Source organism: Camelina sativa, chromosome 11 (assembly GCF_000633955.1).
Source record: "Camelina sativa cultivar DH55 chromosome 11, Cs, whole genome shotgun sequence".
Classification (NCBI taxonomy): domain Eukaryota; kingdom Viridiplantae; phylum Streptophyta; class Magnoliopsida; order Brassicales; family Brassicaceae; genus Camelina; species Camelina sativa.
In genome coordinates, this window is record NC_025695.1 from 43,015,510 (window position 1) to 43,033,890 (window position 18,381).

The 18,381-nt window shown below is 37.3% G+C and overlaps 6 protein-coding genes across 6 annotated transcripts in view; 3 read left to right on the plus strand and 3 right to left on the minus strand.

The window, feature by feature from the left end:
- Positions 1-1,538, minus strand: part of LOC104726103 (probable serine/threonine-protein kinase WNK11) — a 3,440-nt gene extending 1,902 nt beyond the window's left edge. The window contains exons 1-2 of the mRNA XM_019231658.1: positions 1,363-1,538; positions 527-1,060 (exon numbers count right to left, since the gene is read on the minus strand). Of these exons, the coding sequence (XP_019087203.1) occupies positions 527-1,060; positions 1,363-1,365 (537 nt within the window). The 5' untranslated portion in view covers positions 1,366-1,538. The remainder of the gene's footprint in view (positions 1-526; positions 1,061-1,362) is intronic.
- Positions 4,118-7,150, plus strand: LOC104726105 (probable WRKY transcription factor 20). The gene is made up of 6 exons (XM_019231540.1): positions 4,118-4,420; positions 4,786-4,944; positions 5,121-5,616; positions 5,700-5,856; positions 5,955-6,110; positions 6,397-7,150. Exons 1-6 carry the CDS (start codon positions 4,235-4,237, stop codon positions 6,806-6,808), a joined length of 1,566 nt encoding a protein of 521 aa, XP_019087085.1. The 5' UTR covers positions 4,118-4,234; the 3' UTR covers positions 6,809-7,150.
- LOC104726104 lies at positions 7,011-8,001 on the minus strand. Its single transcript, XM_010444893.2, has 4 exons — positions 7,685-8,001; positions 7,538-7,587; positions 7,353-7,434; positions 7,011-7,255 (listed from the first exon to the last, which is right to left on the minus strand). The coding sequence occupies exons 1-4, from the start codon at positions 7,947-7,949 to the stop codon at positions 7,209-7,211; spliced, it is 444 nt and encodes a 147-aa protein (XP_010443195.1). The 5' UTR covers positions 7,950-8,001; the 3' UTR covers positions 7,011-7,208.
- LOC104726106 (transcription termination factor MTERF9, chloroplastic-like) lies at positions 8,208-10,742 on the plus strand. Its single transcript, XM_010444895.2, has 5 exons — positions 8,208-8,601; positions 8,742-8,814; positions 8,912-9,063; positions 9,147-9,839; positions 9,929-10,742. Exons 1-5 carry the CDS (start codon positions 8,311-8,313, stop codon positions 10,244-10,246), a joined length of 1,527 nt encoding a protein of 508 aa, XP_010443197.1. The 5' UTR covers positions 8,208-8,310; the 3' UTR covers positions 10,247-10,742.
- LOC104726108 (pectinesterase QRT1-like) lies at positions 12,471-14,473 on the plus strand. Its single transcript, XM_010444897.2, has 5 exons — positions 12,471-12,959; positions 13,357-13,552; positions 13,644-13,847; positions 13,940-14,175; positions 14,267-14,473. Exons 1-5 carry the CDS (start codon positions 12,607-12,609, stop codon positions 14,412-14,414), a joined length of 1,137 nt encoding a protein of 378 aa, XP_010443199.1. The 5' UTR covers positions 12,471-12,606; the 3' UTR covers positions 14,415-14,473.
- Positions 14,929-18,089, minus strand: LOC104726107 (the record flags this gene model as incomplete). The annotated part of the gene is given in 6 exon segments (XM_010444896.2): positions 14,929-15,453; positions 15,561-15,780; positions 15,897-16,676; positions 16,844-16,966; positions 17,051-17,142; positions 17,284-18,089. Coding segments are annotated over 6 exon segments (1,995 nt in total). The 3' UTR covers positions 14,929-14,968.

The window sequence follows — 18,381 nt, forward strand, 5'->3', positions numbered from 1 at the left end:
ACGACCAGCTCCATCATTGTCATTGTTTCCGGTGTCTTCGTCATCATCATCTAGTATACCATCAAAGAACGGGTCACAGAGGAGCTCAGCTGCAGAAGGTCTAGCTCTCGGCTGCGCGATGCATTTTTCAATAAAGGCCTTAGCTTCTGGATCCCTAACTTTGTTCAGAGCTTCTGGTTTGAGGCCAGTGCTCACCCTTTTATATATTTTCGCGACGCTATCACATTCGCTATATGGGATCTCAAGAGCTACAAGCTCCAAAACGCACATTCCATAGGAGTATATGTCAACCATCTCCGTGTAGTTCTCTTCGTATAGCTCAGGAGCCATGAACTCTGGTGTCCCAAGGATCGAGTGAGCTAAATGGTTCTTCCCAACGATAGCCGCTAAACCCAAATCTCCAATCTTGACCTAGAATTGCAATCAAGACACAAAACTCAATTTAGATACTAGCTAGCCAAAAAAAACAAAAGATCACTACAAATTTAGCGTAAAAGAAAAAAGTAAGAGGTTTTTGTAAACACACTTGGCCGATGTTGCCATTGACGAAGATATTGCTGCAGTTAAGGTCTCTGTGGATGATACAAGGCTCGTGGGTGGGGAGATAATCCAAGCCTTTGAGAATCTGTTTGGACCACTTCTTCAAAGCTCTCATAGAGACGTGTCTGTGCTTCTTCCGGTACTCTCTCAGGTTCCCGGAGGTACAGATCTCGGTGATGAAGTTCAAGGTGTTGTTTCTCTCGTCTCTCCAGACCTTATACAGGGCGATGATGTTACTGTTCTTGAGGTTCTTAAGCAACCTGACCTCCGAGTAAAGCCTCTCGGTCATGGCTGGATCGTCGGAAAAACATCTCAGTTTAACTTGGTTCCAAGCCACTTCGATGCCTTCTTCTTGGTCAAAGGCTCTGTAGACTTTCTTGACGGCCCCTGAACCGAGAAGTTCGCCGTACCGACCGTATCTACCTGTCGGATCGACCTCTACGAAAAACTCCGAGTCCTTGTCCTTGTCCTTTTCACTATCCTTGTCTTTGTCTAATGTATCGGCGCTCGCACAAGTCATCTGTTTCGTAAAACAGAGTGAAAATTCTGATTTAGTCGACTAACAAGAATTCACAACGACAAAGATTCATCATAAAATTTCAGAACAATGCAAAAATTAAACCAAGATAAATAAAAAAAAAAAAAAACTACAATTCTGTACTTTAGCATGTAATACTAGTATCAAATCGAAGAAAAATAAATATATAATTAATACACATCTAGATCGGGTAACAACATATATAAGAACCCTAATAAACGGAACAACTCCAACCCAACAAAAAAAAAAACATGTAACACATAAAGAGATTGAAGAACACATACCATTAAAATCGCTTGAATCGTTAGAGAATGATCGAAATCCTTTTTATCAGAGCTTTTTTCAGGCTAATTTGGCTTTGTAAAGGAGAAAACGTAACGGAGCGTGTTAGAGAGATTTAGGGGAAGCTTTTCAACACCAAAGAAGCTGAAGAGATTGTGTGATTTTTAATATATAGTCAAAAAAAAAATTCTTCTTTTTGTATCGTATCTGGAATTGGACTCTCTTCAAGGGTTTTTACTTTTTTTTACCAAATCGTTGACACCGACTTTTATTAGGGATTATAATATATTTAACATAATAAATAATTTAATACCAAATTATAGAAATTAAATTACCATTCGAGTTATTTTTGATTACCAGTTTAACGCGGACAAAAAAAAGGGTTAAATTAAACTGCAAACGTTATTGAAATAGAGATTTGGTCATTTATGTTTTGTTTATGTAGTCAAATTTGTGTCAGAACTTAAAAACGCATAGACTTTGTAGTCAATTTACAATTAAAATTATGATTAAATAAACATATTTCGTAGACTTTTTACATAATTAAAAATCAGTTTTCCAGAGCATGACGAAATAAAAATGATCTAAACCGTCGTTTTTTTAACAGGAGTGTTTTTGGACGATCAAGATTAATTAAGAGAATTTTAGAGTTTTTCTCAATTTGTTAAAAAGCACGAAGGCGGCTCTCTAGAGTTAAAACTTGGTATTTTGTTTCTCCAAAATTTTGTACTTTTTATAAGCTTTAACTTAACACACTTGAATTGAAAGTTTTATGCAAATGCAGTTTGTACATTTCGTTTATTCTTATAACAAAATGTACATTTTAAGTCGAATGACTATGGCCTGAAAAACGTGGCATGTGCCTTATATGGGCTCCCTCCATATAAAGTATAGCCTAAGTGATTTCTGTGACTTAGTTTATAAAAAGAGCAATGATGCATGTGAACTGTGAAGCTGTTATCGTCTTCGGTTCACGTTAACTCACATATTAAAGGTTTTGGCCAACTTGTTTATCTTTGTTCTTCTTCTTTTTTCTTTTTTTTTTCAAATGCATGAATATTATTTATTTTTTTGCATGTGAACAAAACAAATTATTTTATACTTTTTGTTATCAAACAAATTAACTCAAATATGTGTTATCGAAAGAAAAAGTAACCAAACTAAAGTTTCCCAAAATATTTGTTTAAATTCAGTTAATCAAATTAATCATTTCTAATATATATTATTATTCACAGATAAGAATCAGATCATATCTTTCTTTTTCTTTTGTTAAAGGGTTAAAGATTCAGACCATCTTGCAAACTAACTAGTATCCAATTTATGTTTTTCAGCTATCTTTTTAAAAATCTTTTGATATAAAGGAATGAATCGATATTTAAATGAGAAGTGGAGTAGAATACACGAAATTGAATGATGATGTTTGCATTTAAGCTTTCTCCTCTCTTTTTTTTTTCTTTCATATTCGTGACAACTTAAAAGTGGCAAGAAAGCTGATTCCGACAACGCTCATTGCAGATTAAATGAATCAAATTCTAGCTAAGAAAATAATAATATTAATGTATCAAATAAAGTAAGCAACTGTTTGCTTCGGAAGTGGTAAAGCAAATTGTACATTTAATTTAATTTATCGACCCACACTCACCAAGTTAAGTACTCATTATGTTTATGAATTCAATTGATAGATATATCATTGGTTGGTTGACACATCGATCAGTGAACTTAATTCCGAATGACCATCACCAGGCCCGGCTCAATTTGAAACTTTTGCTCAATTTTTTATTTTTGAGAAAACTTAGAATTCTAATTGCTATTTTCAAACTTGAGGACTCGAATTAATAGAATATAAAAATAGGATCCTATATTTGTTTGAAAAATCAGTAGATCTGGTGCTTTTGCACCGCCGGTACTACCTCTAAGTCGGGCCTGACCATCAGCATGATACTATATTTTCTCGGTCGTTGAGAAGAGAATGAAGATGATTATTATATCGTCTCCTAGCTAAAAAGAAGACGATCGAATTGTTGACATTTAGTTAAGTTGGAATGAAACAAAAGTGACTATTGGAGGAGGAAGAGTAGCTTCAGTTAATAAATACGATGAATAAGTGATATAACATATGATAAGAATCATGACAATTGTACTTTGTCACAAATTTCACCGATTTGGTTGGTGGGTTGGATTGGTTGGTTGTTTAAGATTTTAGAAATAGAGTCTAATTTTAGAAGACCGAAGGAGAGACAGGAGTGTAATAAAAATTTGGTGACATATAAAAAGCATCCTCAAAAAAACTATTGGCCCAATACGCACAATTGGTTATCTTGACAAGAGTGTCTCAAAATGGACCCGATACAGCCGAATTCATTTCAGAATTGTTGTTGTGTGTTTCTTCAATACTGTATGTCTCTGTAAGTGGGACTGTTTGAAACAAATGTTTTTAAGTTAATGGTCGTCAACAGTCTCTCACATCAACAACGCACACATCCGATAAGGTACCAAGAAAACCAAACCAAAGCATCGTTCACTTCAGTCTCACTCATCAAAGGATTTAGGATACATGTCTTTTTTATACTACCAATTTTTAGTCTAATAATACCATACAAATAAAAATCTCCGTGCAAGTAGCGACAATACTAACTTTTTGTCGTTTGTGGAAGGTCCTCAATTTCCTTTTTTTTTTTTTTTTTTTAATTAACAAAATAAGAATAATAATAAAATTGGGGAAAGAAAAAAAAAAAGAAGAGAGAGAGAAAGAAGCCAACAAGTCATTTCAGATGTCAACAAGTCAACTTCTTTTGTTTTCCCCTCACTCACTGAGACAATTTATCTTCTTCTTCTTCACACATGTGTTTTTAGTTAAGGAAGCCCTTGTCTGAAATGGACCCAGATGATGTTTCTAATCATCGCAAGGAGAAGGAGTCTCGACGCGATTGTTGTGGTGCGAGGTATAAACTGATGTCTCCGGCGAAACTTCCGATCTCAAGATCGTCTTGTATCACTATCCCTCCTGGGTTAAGTCCTACTTCGTTTCTCGAGTCTCCTGTTCTTCTCTCCAACATCAAGGTTGTTACTTTTTTTACCTCTTTCTTTTTTTATTTCTCTTCCTCTTCACTTTGAGTCGAGAGAGACTGATTGTGAATACCAATTTTTTTTTTTCCTTTTTTTCTATTTAGTGAAGATTTCGATTGTTTCTTCTTTGTTCCCCACTGAGAGTTAAAACATCTTGAGTTTCCTTATTTGTTTCTTTATCATTTAGAGATGAGAACAAACTCCGATTTGTCTCACAAGTTTGCCTTGAGATTCTGATGATTCTTCTGCATTGTCTCATTGTTGTTGTACAAGATTTGGTTGTTCAAGTTTATTTTAGACTGTTGTTGGTTTCATTATATATGTTTGCTGATGGGAGTTTTCATAAATTAATGTTACAGGCAGAACCTTCTCCTACTACTGGTTCATTGTTCAAGCCTCAAGCAGTTCATGCTAGTTCGAGTCCCTATAGAGGGAGTAGTAGTACAATTCATCAGAATATCTTTCACGAGCAACACTCTACCGATTTTGAGTTAAGACCTCTTCCTGCATCCAATATGGTAAACTATCTAATTTAGACAATTAATAGGGAATAGTACAATATGGTAAAATCTAGACTGTCTAAAGTAGAGGCTCCATGAACCTTTTGAACTATTTCTCCATTTCTAGTTGCTGAACACGTATGAATCAGTTCTGGCCTGTGGTTTGTCTAAAAAAAAGCTTTCTTGATTTCAAGTTCTGTGCAGAGCTAGACAAGCGTACAAGTGAATCGCCACTCCAGTTTCAAAGCCATAGTTTAAAACACTCACCATCTTCACTCACTGAGGTTGCAGCTTCCTCAACTGAGATAAGTCGACCTCATCAGACAACACCATCAGTGTCTGATATTCCCGAGAGATCTGATCCAGATGAATCAGCTCAGACATCTCAAAACGATTCCAAAGCAAGTCAACCGTTTATCTTGGCTGATGATGGCTATAACTGGAGAAAGTACGGTCAAAAACATGTGAAAGGAAGTGAATTTCCACGGAGCTATTATAAGTGCACACATCCTAATTGTGAAGTGAAAAAGCTATTCGAAAGGTCTTATGATGGACTCATAACTGAGATCATATACAAAGGAACACATGACCATCCTAAACCGCAACCTAGTCGGCGAAACTCAGGTGGTCTTGTTATGCCTGCACAAGAAGAAAGACTGGACAAGCATTCTTCTTTAAACGGCCGAGATGGTAAGAACACAGAAAACTAAAGACACATTTGTGTTTGTTTTCCTTCGACGTGTGTAACTTCATTTGTTCCTTTGACTCTACAGAGAAAGGGTCTAGCTTCTACAACTTGCCTCCTCCTCTTGAGCAAAACGGTAATCCAGATGTATCTCCTGTCTCTGCAAATGACGATGGTGGAGACGTTGCAATGTCAGATAAGAACAACGATGACATGGATGACAATGATCCATTCTCAAAACGAAGGTATTAGAATCATAACAAAGGTTTCAGTCAGGTTGCTAGCTTTGAAAATGTGTGTTTTACATTCACAAACTGGTTGCTTTCTTGTGACTTCAATGCAGGAGGTTGGATGGGGCAATGGAAATAACTCCACTTGTTAAACCAATAAGAGAACCTCGCGTTGTTGTTCAAACTCTGAGTGAAGTTGACATATTGGATGATGGTTATAGGTGGCGTAAATATGGCCAGAAAGTCGTAAGAGGCAACCTTAATCCCAGGTTTGTACCAAAGCAATTTCAAAAGAATCAAGAAACTTATGTCTTGATTCTGCTCGAATACACATTTGCATGCATGATTTTATGAACTAGAGCTAGACTAGTCGAGTCTCTATATCTCTAGTTGAGTATAATGTCTCTGCAAAACTCTATTTTAGCAACATACACAGCTTTGGTTAATACATGAAAGTCGGGTGATCATATATCACGATGCTCAAGCTGATTCTGCTCAAATGTGTTAATGTATGACGACTGGAATTATCATGTATCGTTGATTGGGATAATGCAGGAGCTATTACAAATGCACGGCTACTGGATGTCCAGTGAGAAAACATGTGGAGAGAGCGTCACACGATCCAAAAGCTGTTATAACCACATACGAAGGCAAACACAATCACGATGTACCAACAGCAAGGTCGAACAACAACAATCATGACATGTCAGTGCCCAGATTCAGACCAGAAGAGACCACTGACACAATCAGCCTCAACTTAGGTGTTGGAATCGCATCTGGCGGTCCTGACCATCCATCAAACGAGCATTCACATCCGCATCAGCAGCAACAACAACAACATATTCGACCTGAATTTATACACCAAACTCAAACCAATGGAACTGCTGGATTCAGGTTTGTTCATGGACCTCCCATGGGATCCTACTATGGCAATAGCTTAAACGCCGGTAAAAATCATCAATTATAACGGATCAAGAGAAACCACACACTAGGCTCAAACAGGTGACATCTCTTCCTCTTCTTTACCCATGTCCACATAACATAGGGAGAATACAACCTGGTCCCTAGATGAGGATGGTCTCCCTCCACAAGCCAACAACCACAGTAACACAAAAAGGCTCCTTACTTCCATTTTTTTATCTTAATTCTTCTTAGGTTAGGAATGGAATAACATTCTTCTCTGTAATATATGATCTATATAGCTGTCTGTATTCATATACACACTAAGATAGAGATACTACTGGTCTTAATCTCCCAACATATTTGTAAAAAAATACACAAATCTTTAAAATGTATTCAAGGACATCTCCTCCTCTTGTGTTTTTTTGCCTTCCTGCTTTCAGATTATAACATTGCAGAGATCATCATCAGCCTGTAAAGAATCTTCTCCATGACTGCCATGGAAGAAACCCACCTGCAAAACCAAATACACCAAAGCTTCTCGTTCTGAAAATTTTCTACTTTTCAAAAGTTGTAAAAAGAAAGAGATAAAAGAGAGAAATCCAAGTTACCACACTCAGGACAACGGAAATATTTCTTGTCTCTAAAAACAAGTCCTGTTCCTCTACATTGTTCACATCTCTTCTGTGCAATCTGAAACCAAAACTCCATTTTCAATGGACACTACTACTACTACTACTACCAAACATACTGTGTAAATTTAATTACATGATCTTATAGTTTTAGTCACACGTACTATTCTTTTGCTGAATTCAACACCTGCAACAACGAATGGTATGATTCCAGCTGCAAGATTCCAATTTTGATTAATCATAAGAAGAAGAAGAAAAAAAAAAACACATTTTTAAATTTATTAATCACATCACTAATCAGCTAAAATTACCAATAGTTCCAACTATAATCTGCCACGTAATCTCAGATTTGCCCGTCTCCGCCACCGTGTCAGCGAGTTCACTTAGAGCCGCCGACGTCGTTCTGAGTCGCCGTCGATTACTAATCATCATCAAGCCGTGGCTTCTTCTTCTTCTTCTTCTTGTTCCCGGAGATACGAAACTAGCCGTAGATTTAATCTGACTTGGTCTTGATCCAACGGTCCACAGAGACGGAACTCGACACAGTGAAGAAGAAGAAGAAGCATAAGCCTCCATTGTCACCGTTACGACTCAAGAGAATTCGATTTCTCCGATGAAGATGTAAATAGTAAAACGACCCGTTTTAAAACGGGCCACGTCGACGTATTCCGGGTCGGGTTCGCGCCAACCACAAAAACCATCGTGTGGCTCAGCGAATTGGAGAAAAAAAAAATCTCAAAACGACGCCGTAAACGCCATTAATGTCTTTTTGTATGAAGCTCAAAAAAAAAAAGGTTAAAGTTCCCACCTTTGAGAGAAAACAAAAAAACAAAACTTTTTTTTTTTTTTTTTGTGGATTTAGGGTTTTAGAGTATATTCGCAATCAGTCTAATTGGATAATTCTACGAACATTATCTTCTTCACGTTTCTGCCGAAAATGGCGGGTTTCTCACTGTACTGTTTTATAAACCCTCAAATTCTCTTTACTCTTCCGTCGGAGTCACCTCTCTTTGTTTTGGGTTCTGATAAATGTTCGCCGGAGACGAGACGGCGGCGGGGTAGAAAGACTCGTGGGTTCTTCGTATCGTACGCTCACTCTAACCCGAAGATAATCAATCCGAAGAAGAAGTCGAGGTATGGGCAAACCTTATCTCCGTATGACAGTGATGAAGAAGAAGAGCTAGATGATGAGAGTGATGACGATGATGATGATGACTGGTTACTTAATGTTAGTTTCCTTTCTTTCTCTTCTATTTTATGAATTTGTGTGATTAATGGGTTTGGGGATTTAGCTTTGGTTCTTTCTGAATTCTGGGTTTTTATGTGTGATTTTTAGTGAAATTTGGGTTTTTTTTCATGTTTCTTTAGGATGACTTCGCTGAGGTTGCAGAGTATGAAAAGAAGAAGCCAAAGTCACAGAAGCAACCTATTGCTAAGAAAGGTTTGTGTATTCTTGAAAGCGATAGATCTTGACATGTTGTTTGGGATTTTGATTATTTTGATTTGGATTTGGCTAAGATGTGGGTTTGTTTGTGAAGGTGGGAAGAAAGGGATCGTCAAAAGTTGGGAAACACCTGAAGAAAGCGAGACTGATGAAGACGATCTTGATATAGGCATTAGTCGAAATGTCTCCTCTGAGAAGAAGAAGAAGAAGGAGAAAGAGTCTTGGCGTTTGGACGGTCGAGGAAAGGTAAAAGATTTGCTTAGATTCTTCTGGTGGAGACAAAATATAGAGTTGAGAAAGGAACTTAGTTGTTGTTACGTTTTCGTTAGGTGAATTCGAGGAAATATGTGGAGAAACTGTACCCTCGACTGTCAGAAGAGATCGATTTGGATCCAAAATGGGTACCACTTCTGGATTACTTGACCACGTTTGGTCTGAAAGAATCACACTTTGTTCAAATGTACGAGAGGCACATGCCATCCCTTCAGATTAATGTGTTATCAGCGCAAGAGAGACTTGATTACTTGTTGAGTGTCGGTGTTAAACACAGAGATATCAAGAGGATGCTCTTGAGACAACCACAGATACTTCAGTACACTATTGAGAACAATCTCAAAGCTCACATTTCCTTTCTGATGGGTCTTGGAATCCCTAATTCCAAAATAGGACAGATAGTTGCTGCTACCCCGTCTCTGTTCTCTTACAGTGTAGAGAATTCACTGAGACCCACGATAAGGTATTTGATCGAAGAGGTTGGGATAAACGAAACCGATGTTGGAAAAGTCGTGCAACTTAGCCCTCAGATTTTGGTTCAGCGGCTTGATATAACATGGAACACTCGCTACATGTTTCTCTCCAAGGAGTTAGGAGCACCTAGAGACAGCGTAGTGAAGATGGTGAAGAAACATCCGCAGCTTCTTCACTACAGTATTGATGACGGGTTCTTGCCTCGAATCAACTTCCTTAGGAGCATTGGGATGTGCAATTCTGATATTCTGAAAGTCTTGACTAGCCTTACACAGGTTAGTATATTGCTTGAGACTTCTTCAAACTTAATCTCCGGGTTTACAATACATGTTCTCATAACACTGCTCAAAATTGGTCTTAATAGGTTTTGTCTCTCTCACTAGAAGATAATCTAAAGCCTAAGTATATGTATTTGGTCAATGAGCTCAACAATGAAGTGCACATTCTGACCAAATACCCAATGTACTTGAGCTTGTCCTTGGATCAAAGGATACGTCCGCGCCATCGCTTCTTGGTTGAGTTAAAGAAAGTGCGAAAAGGGCCATTCCCTCTGAGCTCATTAGTTCCAAATGACGAAAGCTTTTGTCAGCAATGGGCTGGAACTAGTGTGGATAAGTATCTTGCCTTTCGCCAGAGGCTGTTACTCAAGGAGTTCGCAAACAAGTATGAGAAGAGAGGATGATAATGATGATGGAAATCTCTTGTTTTCTGACAACCGACAACGAGACAACAGTTTAGTACTTTCTTGCTTCAAATCCGGTTAAAGAGGTTCATAAGCAGAACCTGTGAGTGACCCACTAACTTCTGGTAAAAGGCGATGCACGGTTTCTGCAAGATTGAAACATTTTCAGGAAAAGAAAGGCTTAGCAGCAGACATCATATTTGTTTACCAGGTTGAGAATCTTTTCCAGGTTTTGTCTACATTTCATCAATGTTTTGTGGTAAAGTTTTACTCTCTTTTTTCTCCTCTTCTTTCTAGTGAAATCATCGAGAAGATAAACACAACCTACCTATGTGTAGGAAATATTCTTTGGCCTAGTATATATATAGTTAATACTAAGAACATCTTATAATGTATTTATGTTTTATCCTTCTGCAAACAAGAGGTTGAAGGAAAGATTCAAGTTGATGTAAGTTTGAGTTTCACTGTGTTTTCTTAGTTTCTACTTTTTTGACAACGGCGTCGTTTCATTTTGTGAAAAACTTAGGTTGAATAATATTACCAACCATCTTTGCGTTTGCAAATGAACACGTAAGTCTTGTGAGTAAACGTAACTCCAAGAAATTATTAAACATTAATTGCCAAAACCATGTTTGTAATCTATATTCTATAATCACCCTTCTAGTTAATTAATTTGCCTTCATCTTTTCATTTTCAATTGGGTTATTACTTTCCTGTGATGATGATTCATAATTGTTAATCTAATCCAGTAAAGGTTTTTTTTTTATTTTCTAGTTACCATAACAACTTGCAATTGACTCCCATCTTTACTATTTGTATATGCTCCAAATGTACGTACTTAAATTTCTGCCATAAGTTCCTTTAGATGATATTTTTAAATTTGTTTAACAACTGGGAAATATTGAAATATTAATGGCAAAATACTAATAGTATCTTAAAAACATATCTACTTGAATTGATCATTACTTAATTATTCTATAATTCGATAGAAAAGAATTCAAACCAATATTCACCTGTAATCTAGACAATATACATCTCTAAGACTCTAACTAAACAAAGTATAACGTGATACCAAAAACAATTAGTCTATGACATGTCAGACACTCAAGGTACATTACATATCATGGAGCACAATTAATTTTTCATTTTCCATAGAATCCATAAAAGAATCATAGTAATCCATTAAAATATATTAATGTTTGATTGTCAAAAAGAATATTTTCTTAAACTAATTATTACAGAAACTTTTATTTTTTCTGATAAATATATATACTATTACAATATACTCCCTCCCTCCGTTCCAAAATATAGGATATTTTAGTGAAAACACGCTTATTAAGAAATAATTACTTTTAAAAAGTTTAATCAATCGTAAACAAGTCTGCATAATATAAAATATAAATTTAATCTAAAAGTTGCATAGAAAATTGAAAACATCTTATATTATGAAACAAAAATACTTCTCTAAACATCCTATATTATGAAACGGAGGGAGTATATATCTAGATAATACCACTTTTTATTGATAAACACTAACATAAATAAATAGTAAAAAATCAGGAGAAAATTATTTTAAATAATCGATTTCTAATCTATCGAAAAAAAGAAAAAAAAAAGAATATATATTTAGCGATTCAAGAGGTTATTGAGCCCCATTCATATTGATTTATCAAAAAATCATAATTACGAGATGACTATTCTTTTCTAGCGTATGAAAGTTTTTAATCTTAGTAATGAACAGATTCAAATGAATATTCTAGAATCTTTGTGAGAATATGTATGTTTAAACTTTATCCTATTAAAATATGTTCTCACATCATCATCATCATCAGTAATATATATATTAAAGTGTTCGAAAATATTTATTGTATTTAAATTATAGATTGATTCTTACAAAAATTTCTCTGAGAATTGTTATTCTTACAAATGTTACAAAAATCAATAATTTGAAATAAGATAATTACAAACAAAAGAGAGATTATGGCAGAGTTTATGGGAGTTGAGTTGTGAAAAATTACTACATGTACATAGAGAGAGGGAGGAGAGGCTCCTAGTATTTATTAAACTCATCTTTCTCACACGACCTTTCACCTCCAAAGACTCCCCAACGAAAACCATAATAAAGAAATTTAAAACGTAAACTTTGCCAAAGTTTTTTATTTATTTATTTATTTTTCTCTTCTTCTTTTTAACTCTCATCACTCCCACGTAAGAAGGGAGAAGGAAGAAACCTTAAAACGTTTTATTTCCACAACACGAAAAAACTCCCCCCCCACACTTCTTCACTTTTCTTCTTCTTCTTCTTCTTCTGATTTCTAACTTTTTCGTTTTTGGTATCAGCTTAAACACATTCATTCCCCATGAAAGTCGAAGCTTTTATTCCCGCCGTTTTATTGCTCTGTTTTGGGGTAATGCTCGGTTTAAAGAGTTCGTGTGCGTTACAGATGGGTAAAGAGTCGAGGAGTTACATAAGTTGGGAAGATTTGAAAGTTGTGGAAGATGGGAGACCAGAGAGGAGTTTTAGCGTTAAGGAGGATAAGAGTAACTCGGTGAACACAAACGCTAACGCAAAGAACGCGACGAGCCTGGAGAGATTTATTGTGGTTGATAAGAACGGTAGAGGTGACTCTGTTACAGTTCAAGGAGCTGTTGATATGGTTCCTGATTCCAATTCTCAGAGAGTTAAGATCTTCATTCTACCTGGGATTTACAGGTAACTTATAAATCAAGTTTCTCATCTCAGACACAAACCGTGATTTTTTTTTTCTATATTTTTATCTGTTTTAAATCGTTGGAAACGTCTTGAGAATGTGGGATTTTTTTTTTTTTTTTTTTTTTTTTTNTTTAAAAAAAAAATTAAGAAAGCAGTTGAAGCTAATTCTTGGGTTAGTGGGATATAATAATCTAAGCATAAGCTACGGTACGTGGGTAGTTTTACTATTACAGTTTACAGAATGATTTTTATTAGATCGTGGGTCTCAAGAATCTTTGTCCGTAAAAACCATAAAATAAGAATCTTTGTCTGTTTTAAGATTCTCTTGTCTTTTTATTACATACTCTGTTTCTTATAAGCTGTGGTATTGTGCTAATTATATACTTTGTTGTTGCAGGGAGAAGGTGACAGTGCCGAGTTCAAAACCGTACATTTCGTTCATAGGTAATGAGAGTTATGTGGAAGAGACGGTGATTAGTTGGAGCGATAAAGCTTCAGACCTCGATAGCGATGGTAAAGAACTCGGCACTTGCAGAACCGCCTCTGTTTCCATTGAGTCTGATTTCTTCTGCGCTACTGCCATCACTTTTGAGGTCCCTTATAAACCCTCTCTTCATATTTTCTATATGCGTTGTGTTTTCTATTTTTTAAAAAATTGTTTGTGTGATTTTTGGATTGAGGCAGAACACGGTGGTGGCAGAGGCGGGAGAAAAAGGGAAGCAAGCGGTGGCTTTGAAAGTAACAGGGGACAAAGCAGTGTTCTATAAAGTTAGGGTTTTGGGATCACAAGACACTCTTTTTGATGATAATGGATCTCACTACTTTTACCAATCCTATATCCAAGGAAACGTTGATTTCATCTTTGGCAACGGGAAGTCACTTTATCAGGTAAAACCGTAAAAGCCATTTACTTACCTTCTTAAATCCCTCGTATCGAAATCCATTTGTGAAACACTGATCTGGTGTTTGGTAAACAACAGGACTGTCATATCTACTCAACCGCAAAGAGGTATGGCGCGATCGCGGCTCATCACAGAGACTCACCGACTGAAGATACCGGGTTCTCGTTTGTGAACTGTGACATCAATGGTACTGGCAGGGTTTATCTCGGAAGAGCTTGGGGTAAGTACTCGAGAACTGTTTATTCCAACTGTTTCATAGCTGATATTATCACTCGTGTGGGCTGGAGTGACTGGCAAGACCCTGAGAGGCAAAGGTAAAGATCTCGAAATTGAAAAGTCATCTCTAATACTACAAGCATTTATGTCTGAAAACAACATAACGATTAGTCGTTTTTTTTTTTGCAGGACGGCGATGTTTGGGGAGTACAATTGCAGGGGAAGAGGGGCAGCCAGAGGAGGCCGAGCACCGTGGACGAAGACTCTTACCAGAGATGAAGTGAAGCCTTTTCTGAGCAGAGAGTTCATATATGGAGCTCAATGGCTGAGACTCTAAATCCGTTTTTTTAACCGGACATAATAAAAAGTCACAAGTGGTCCAGCTAGCTAACAGGAGATGATGACCTAACTACACTCTATTTTACATTTGTAATTAGTTTGAATCTGAGCAGAGTGATTTAGAATCTGCATGTTTTAACAAATACAAAAGCCAATGATACCCAGGTTTTGGTTTTAGATAAACGAAATTTCTTACACGCTGATACAAAGTGGTTTACAAGAAGTTTTTGTGAAAATATGCAAAACACAGATAGATTTCCTTTTTTCCTAATAAACATTGCATAAATAAAACCTAAAATAACCAGGTACAAAATAATCCTATGCTTAGATGATCGGTTAAAACAAATGCAACCACCAAAATCATGCCTCTTCAATTTTCTATACAACCTTTACCTACTCCTCTCTCCTCAGCACCAACCAAGTCAAACCCAGAATCACTTTCTTTCTGCAAACTATGTCAATTTATATATACATAAAAGAAACATCAAAGTTTCCAGAGATGTGGCACGTACCAGAATTACCATCATTATATATGACTTCAAGAAAGCATCTTTACGTTGTCACCAGCGTGGTAGTAGTTTTTGATAGGGTGAAGACTGATTCTGATTTGCGGGGCTTCTCATCATTAAGGGTAACATCATCTTCTTTGTGGTCCTGCACGGTATTTTCATGGTTGACATAGGTTTTACTTTGGTTACTTCCAACCTCTTTGTTCACTTCTTTTGAAAGTCTGCTTCCATCATCCTCCTTAACAACCCCAGCATCTTTACGCTCTTTGTTCTGTTCTACTAAAAGGGAATTGTCCGCTTTATCGCCTTCAGGTATTGCCTCCTCAACAATATCTGGCATAGCAATGGGCTTAACCTTGGCATCTTTTGCAGGAGTGGAAGACATGGAGAGCTTAATTTCCATGCTAATATCAGATGATATTATGGCGAGTATATCGGGTTTAGGATCGATACCAACCCAGCTGTCTCCCACCCAGTCTCTGGAAATTCGAATATCCTTCCTGAGCACCGTTAGGCATAAGTTCTCCCCTAACATGAAAAAAAACACATATATCAACATTATGGGAAAGATGGAGAAAGTGGAGGCAACTAGAGAGTAGAACAGAAGATGAAAATAGGAACACACTAAATCATACCAGGGATATATATTTGCAAGTCCTCAGCTTCAGGTTTTTCATTGGCGATTACAACACCTTCCCACCAACCATCATTCCACCATGCATCAACAGCTTCACCAATTGTAGGATCAAAGTCAACTATTTTCGCATCAGGAGGAGCAGGCCGTATTGTTGGCCGCTTAGACGACCTCATGCCAAGCTTATCAGGCATAGCAGATTTAAAAGCCGGCACCCATTCCTACTCAAAACAAATGAGAAAGAAAAATAATAATTAGGTGACAAACAGAAGATTGTAATAGATTCCATCCAGAAACAAAATTTAAATAGCCAATGGCTGAGGATGCAACTAAATACCTCAAGGTTTCCATATCCATCCTCATCCTCTATATCATCATACTGGAGTTTTACCTGTTTCCTTGATACTTCCAGGACAGTACATCTAAACCAGCAGCCTCTAATACCGCTATCTTGACACAGAAACTCTATTTTTGCATCTGCCTTAATCACTCCATTGTAACAAGGATGTTTCTGAACATCGGTTGGGAAAGTAAATAGTTTGCCTGAGGCATTAAGTTTGAGTCTCTTGCATGAAGATTCATAAGTTGTTAACAGATGGGCAGACATCATTCCTTCACGTTTTTTCTTGTTTCTCTCAGCACCAACCATCACATTCTCACCCTCACTCCCTTCTTCATCATCCTCTATATTCATCGCACAGTCTACAGGACCAGGCTCCATAGAACTTAAGCAAGACATAATCGGTTGGTCCAAATATCCGCGCAGTTTACTCAAGTCAAATGGTTTAACTTTGCTGTTCCTGAGTTGCCGATAGCACATGTGTACCCTTGCCAATAAAGAATTAGGAAAGGAAGACACACACTCCTCATAATGCTCACGGGTCAAGACAGTGGCAGGACCATCAACACATTCTGCACTGATTACCTGTGAATGAGGGGTGATGAAAACCTCTTTTGGGTTTGGGTTTTTGAGAGCAACTGCACCCTTCACTTCTTTTGTGTAGTGAAACCACCTCACTTTGACCTTTTTTAGGCCACGCTTGTCCTCATACATATCTTCCAGATATGCAACATACTGATCCTCCCCTTTGCTCATGACAAAGACAAAAGATTGAACCTGAAAATCCAAAAGAAGAAAATACGAGTTCAAGTTAGTATTCCCAGATCAAGGTCTAACCAGATTCAAACCACAAGAAAAATCAACATTTATCGAATTATGCATGCACTACACCTCCAAGGAAAGGACATACTCAAAAGTTCACCAATGCCAAGATTTCAACTTACCCCTATTGTTGTCCCATTCCTGCAAAATGATGGGTAATGTTTGAGCTGTTTAGCACACATCCAAGAAGCTCCAGACCACATAATCTCCCAACTGTAAACACTCAAGTTTATGGGAAGCCGGACCTGTGAGAGAGAATTTTCCATCAATATTACAGGAGAGTAAGATGCAGTGACAATTGTATGGAGCAACAAGAAGCTTAACATCACCTCTTCAGTTGCTTGAGCTCGCTGAGCAGGAAATCCATTGCTTGGAATTTCGAGAGATCCATTAGATTCACCTGACTCACGTGTTGGTGACTCTGTAAATTAACAATAAACAAGTGCGTTAAAAACAATCGGTTGTAAAGCTACAAGAGACCCACATAAAGGAAGCATTCATTAATTCTCTACTGAAGAGACAAAATGGTCACATATGGTACATGATAAAGATAAATGCGTACTCGACCAGTTTCCTTGTATATTTTGCTTAGACAGCATTGAAGTGAGCCAATCTACAACCTCTCTTCTCGACCTCCATTTAAATCCAGCATGAATTGAATTCTCGGAACCATAAATACGCACAAACTCCTCAGAGACAACATAGAACATGTGTCTAACACTTCTCTCAGTACCAACCACAGCTAGGATAGATTCGCCAGCAGAATCTTTCAGAAAGTAATGAACAACACGGTTCCCTCGCTCTTGTGAGACAAAATGCTCTTTCCATTCGACAAAACAATGATCATTCTCGCACATTTTTCAATATGACAATGATCCGGCAAGCATCAAACGCTCCGAACCCTTCTTCACATCAGATAAAAGAAGTAACTACTGAAAGATAACAGCCGTCGGTCGATACCAGTTCTTCAAAGTCATAGTCTTTAATCTCACAAATCAATCTCTATATACCAAAAGACCGTGGAAACCCCTAAAAACCTAAACTTCAATGACCAAAACAATACCCCCACTAAAATCCCTTGTGCCGTGGAAACCCTCTCTAATGCATAACTCCGATTAACATCCTTTCCAGCTCCCAACGAAACAGCTAAAATCGCCTCAAGTCAAATGATCCGAACGAAGAAGAAGTTGGGATTAGAGAAAGCGGAGAAGAACCCAGTGAGCGGAGAGTTGGGAAGATCTGTGGAAAGATCAGAGACGACGCCGTGGAAACACTGATCTAAGCTCGAGAGCGCCGCCAAACACCAAGATACGACTTTGACTGCGGTAATCAACTTAAGCATGACGAAGACGAAATGGGCATCTCAGATTTTTTTTTCAGTATAGAAAGAAATACCGATTCCTCTAAGGTTTTGTACAGAAAAAAAAAAAGGTGAACTATAAGAAAGCTTAGAACAGCGGCGAAAACACAAAATCAACGATCGATTTCGACGATTTGAAGAAGGGAAAGCTGAAAACAGGAGATGAAGAGGAAGAGAACGAGTTCTGATTAAGGTAAACTTGAAGAAAGTAAGGTATTCCCATGGATGATCTCTCTTCTCTCTCTTCTCTCTCTTCCTTCACCAAAGCAGCTGCCTTTTTGCCAAACCCCCTTGTAACTC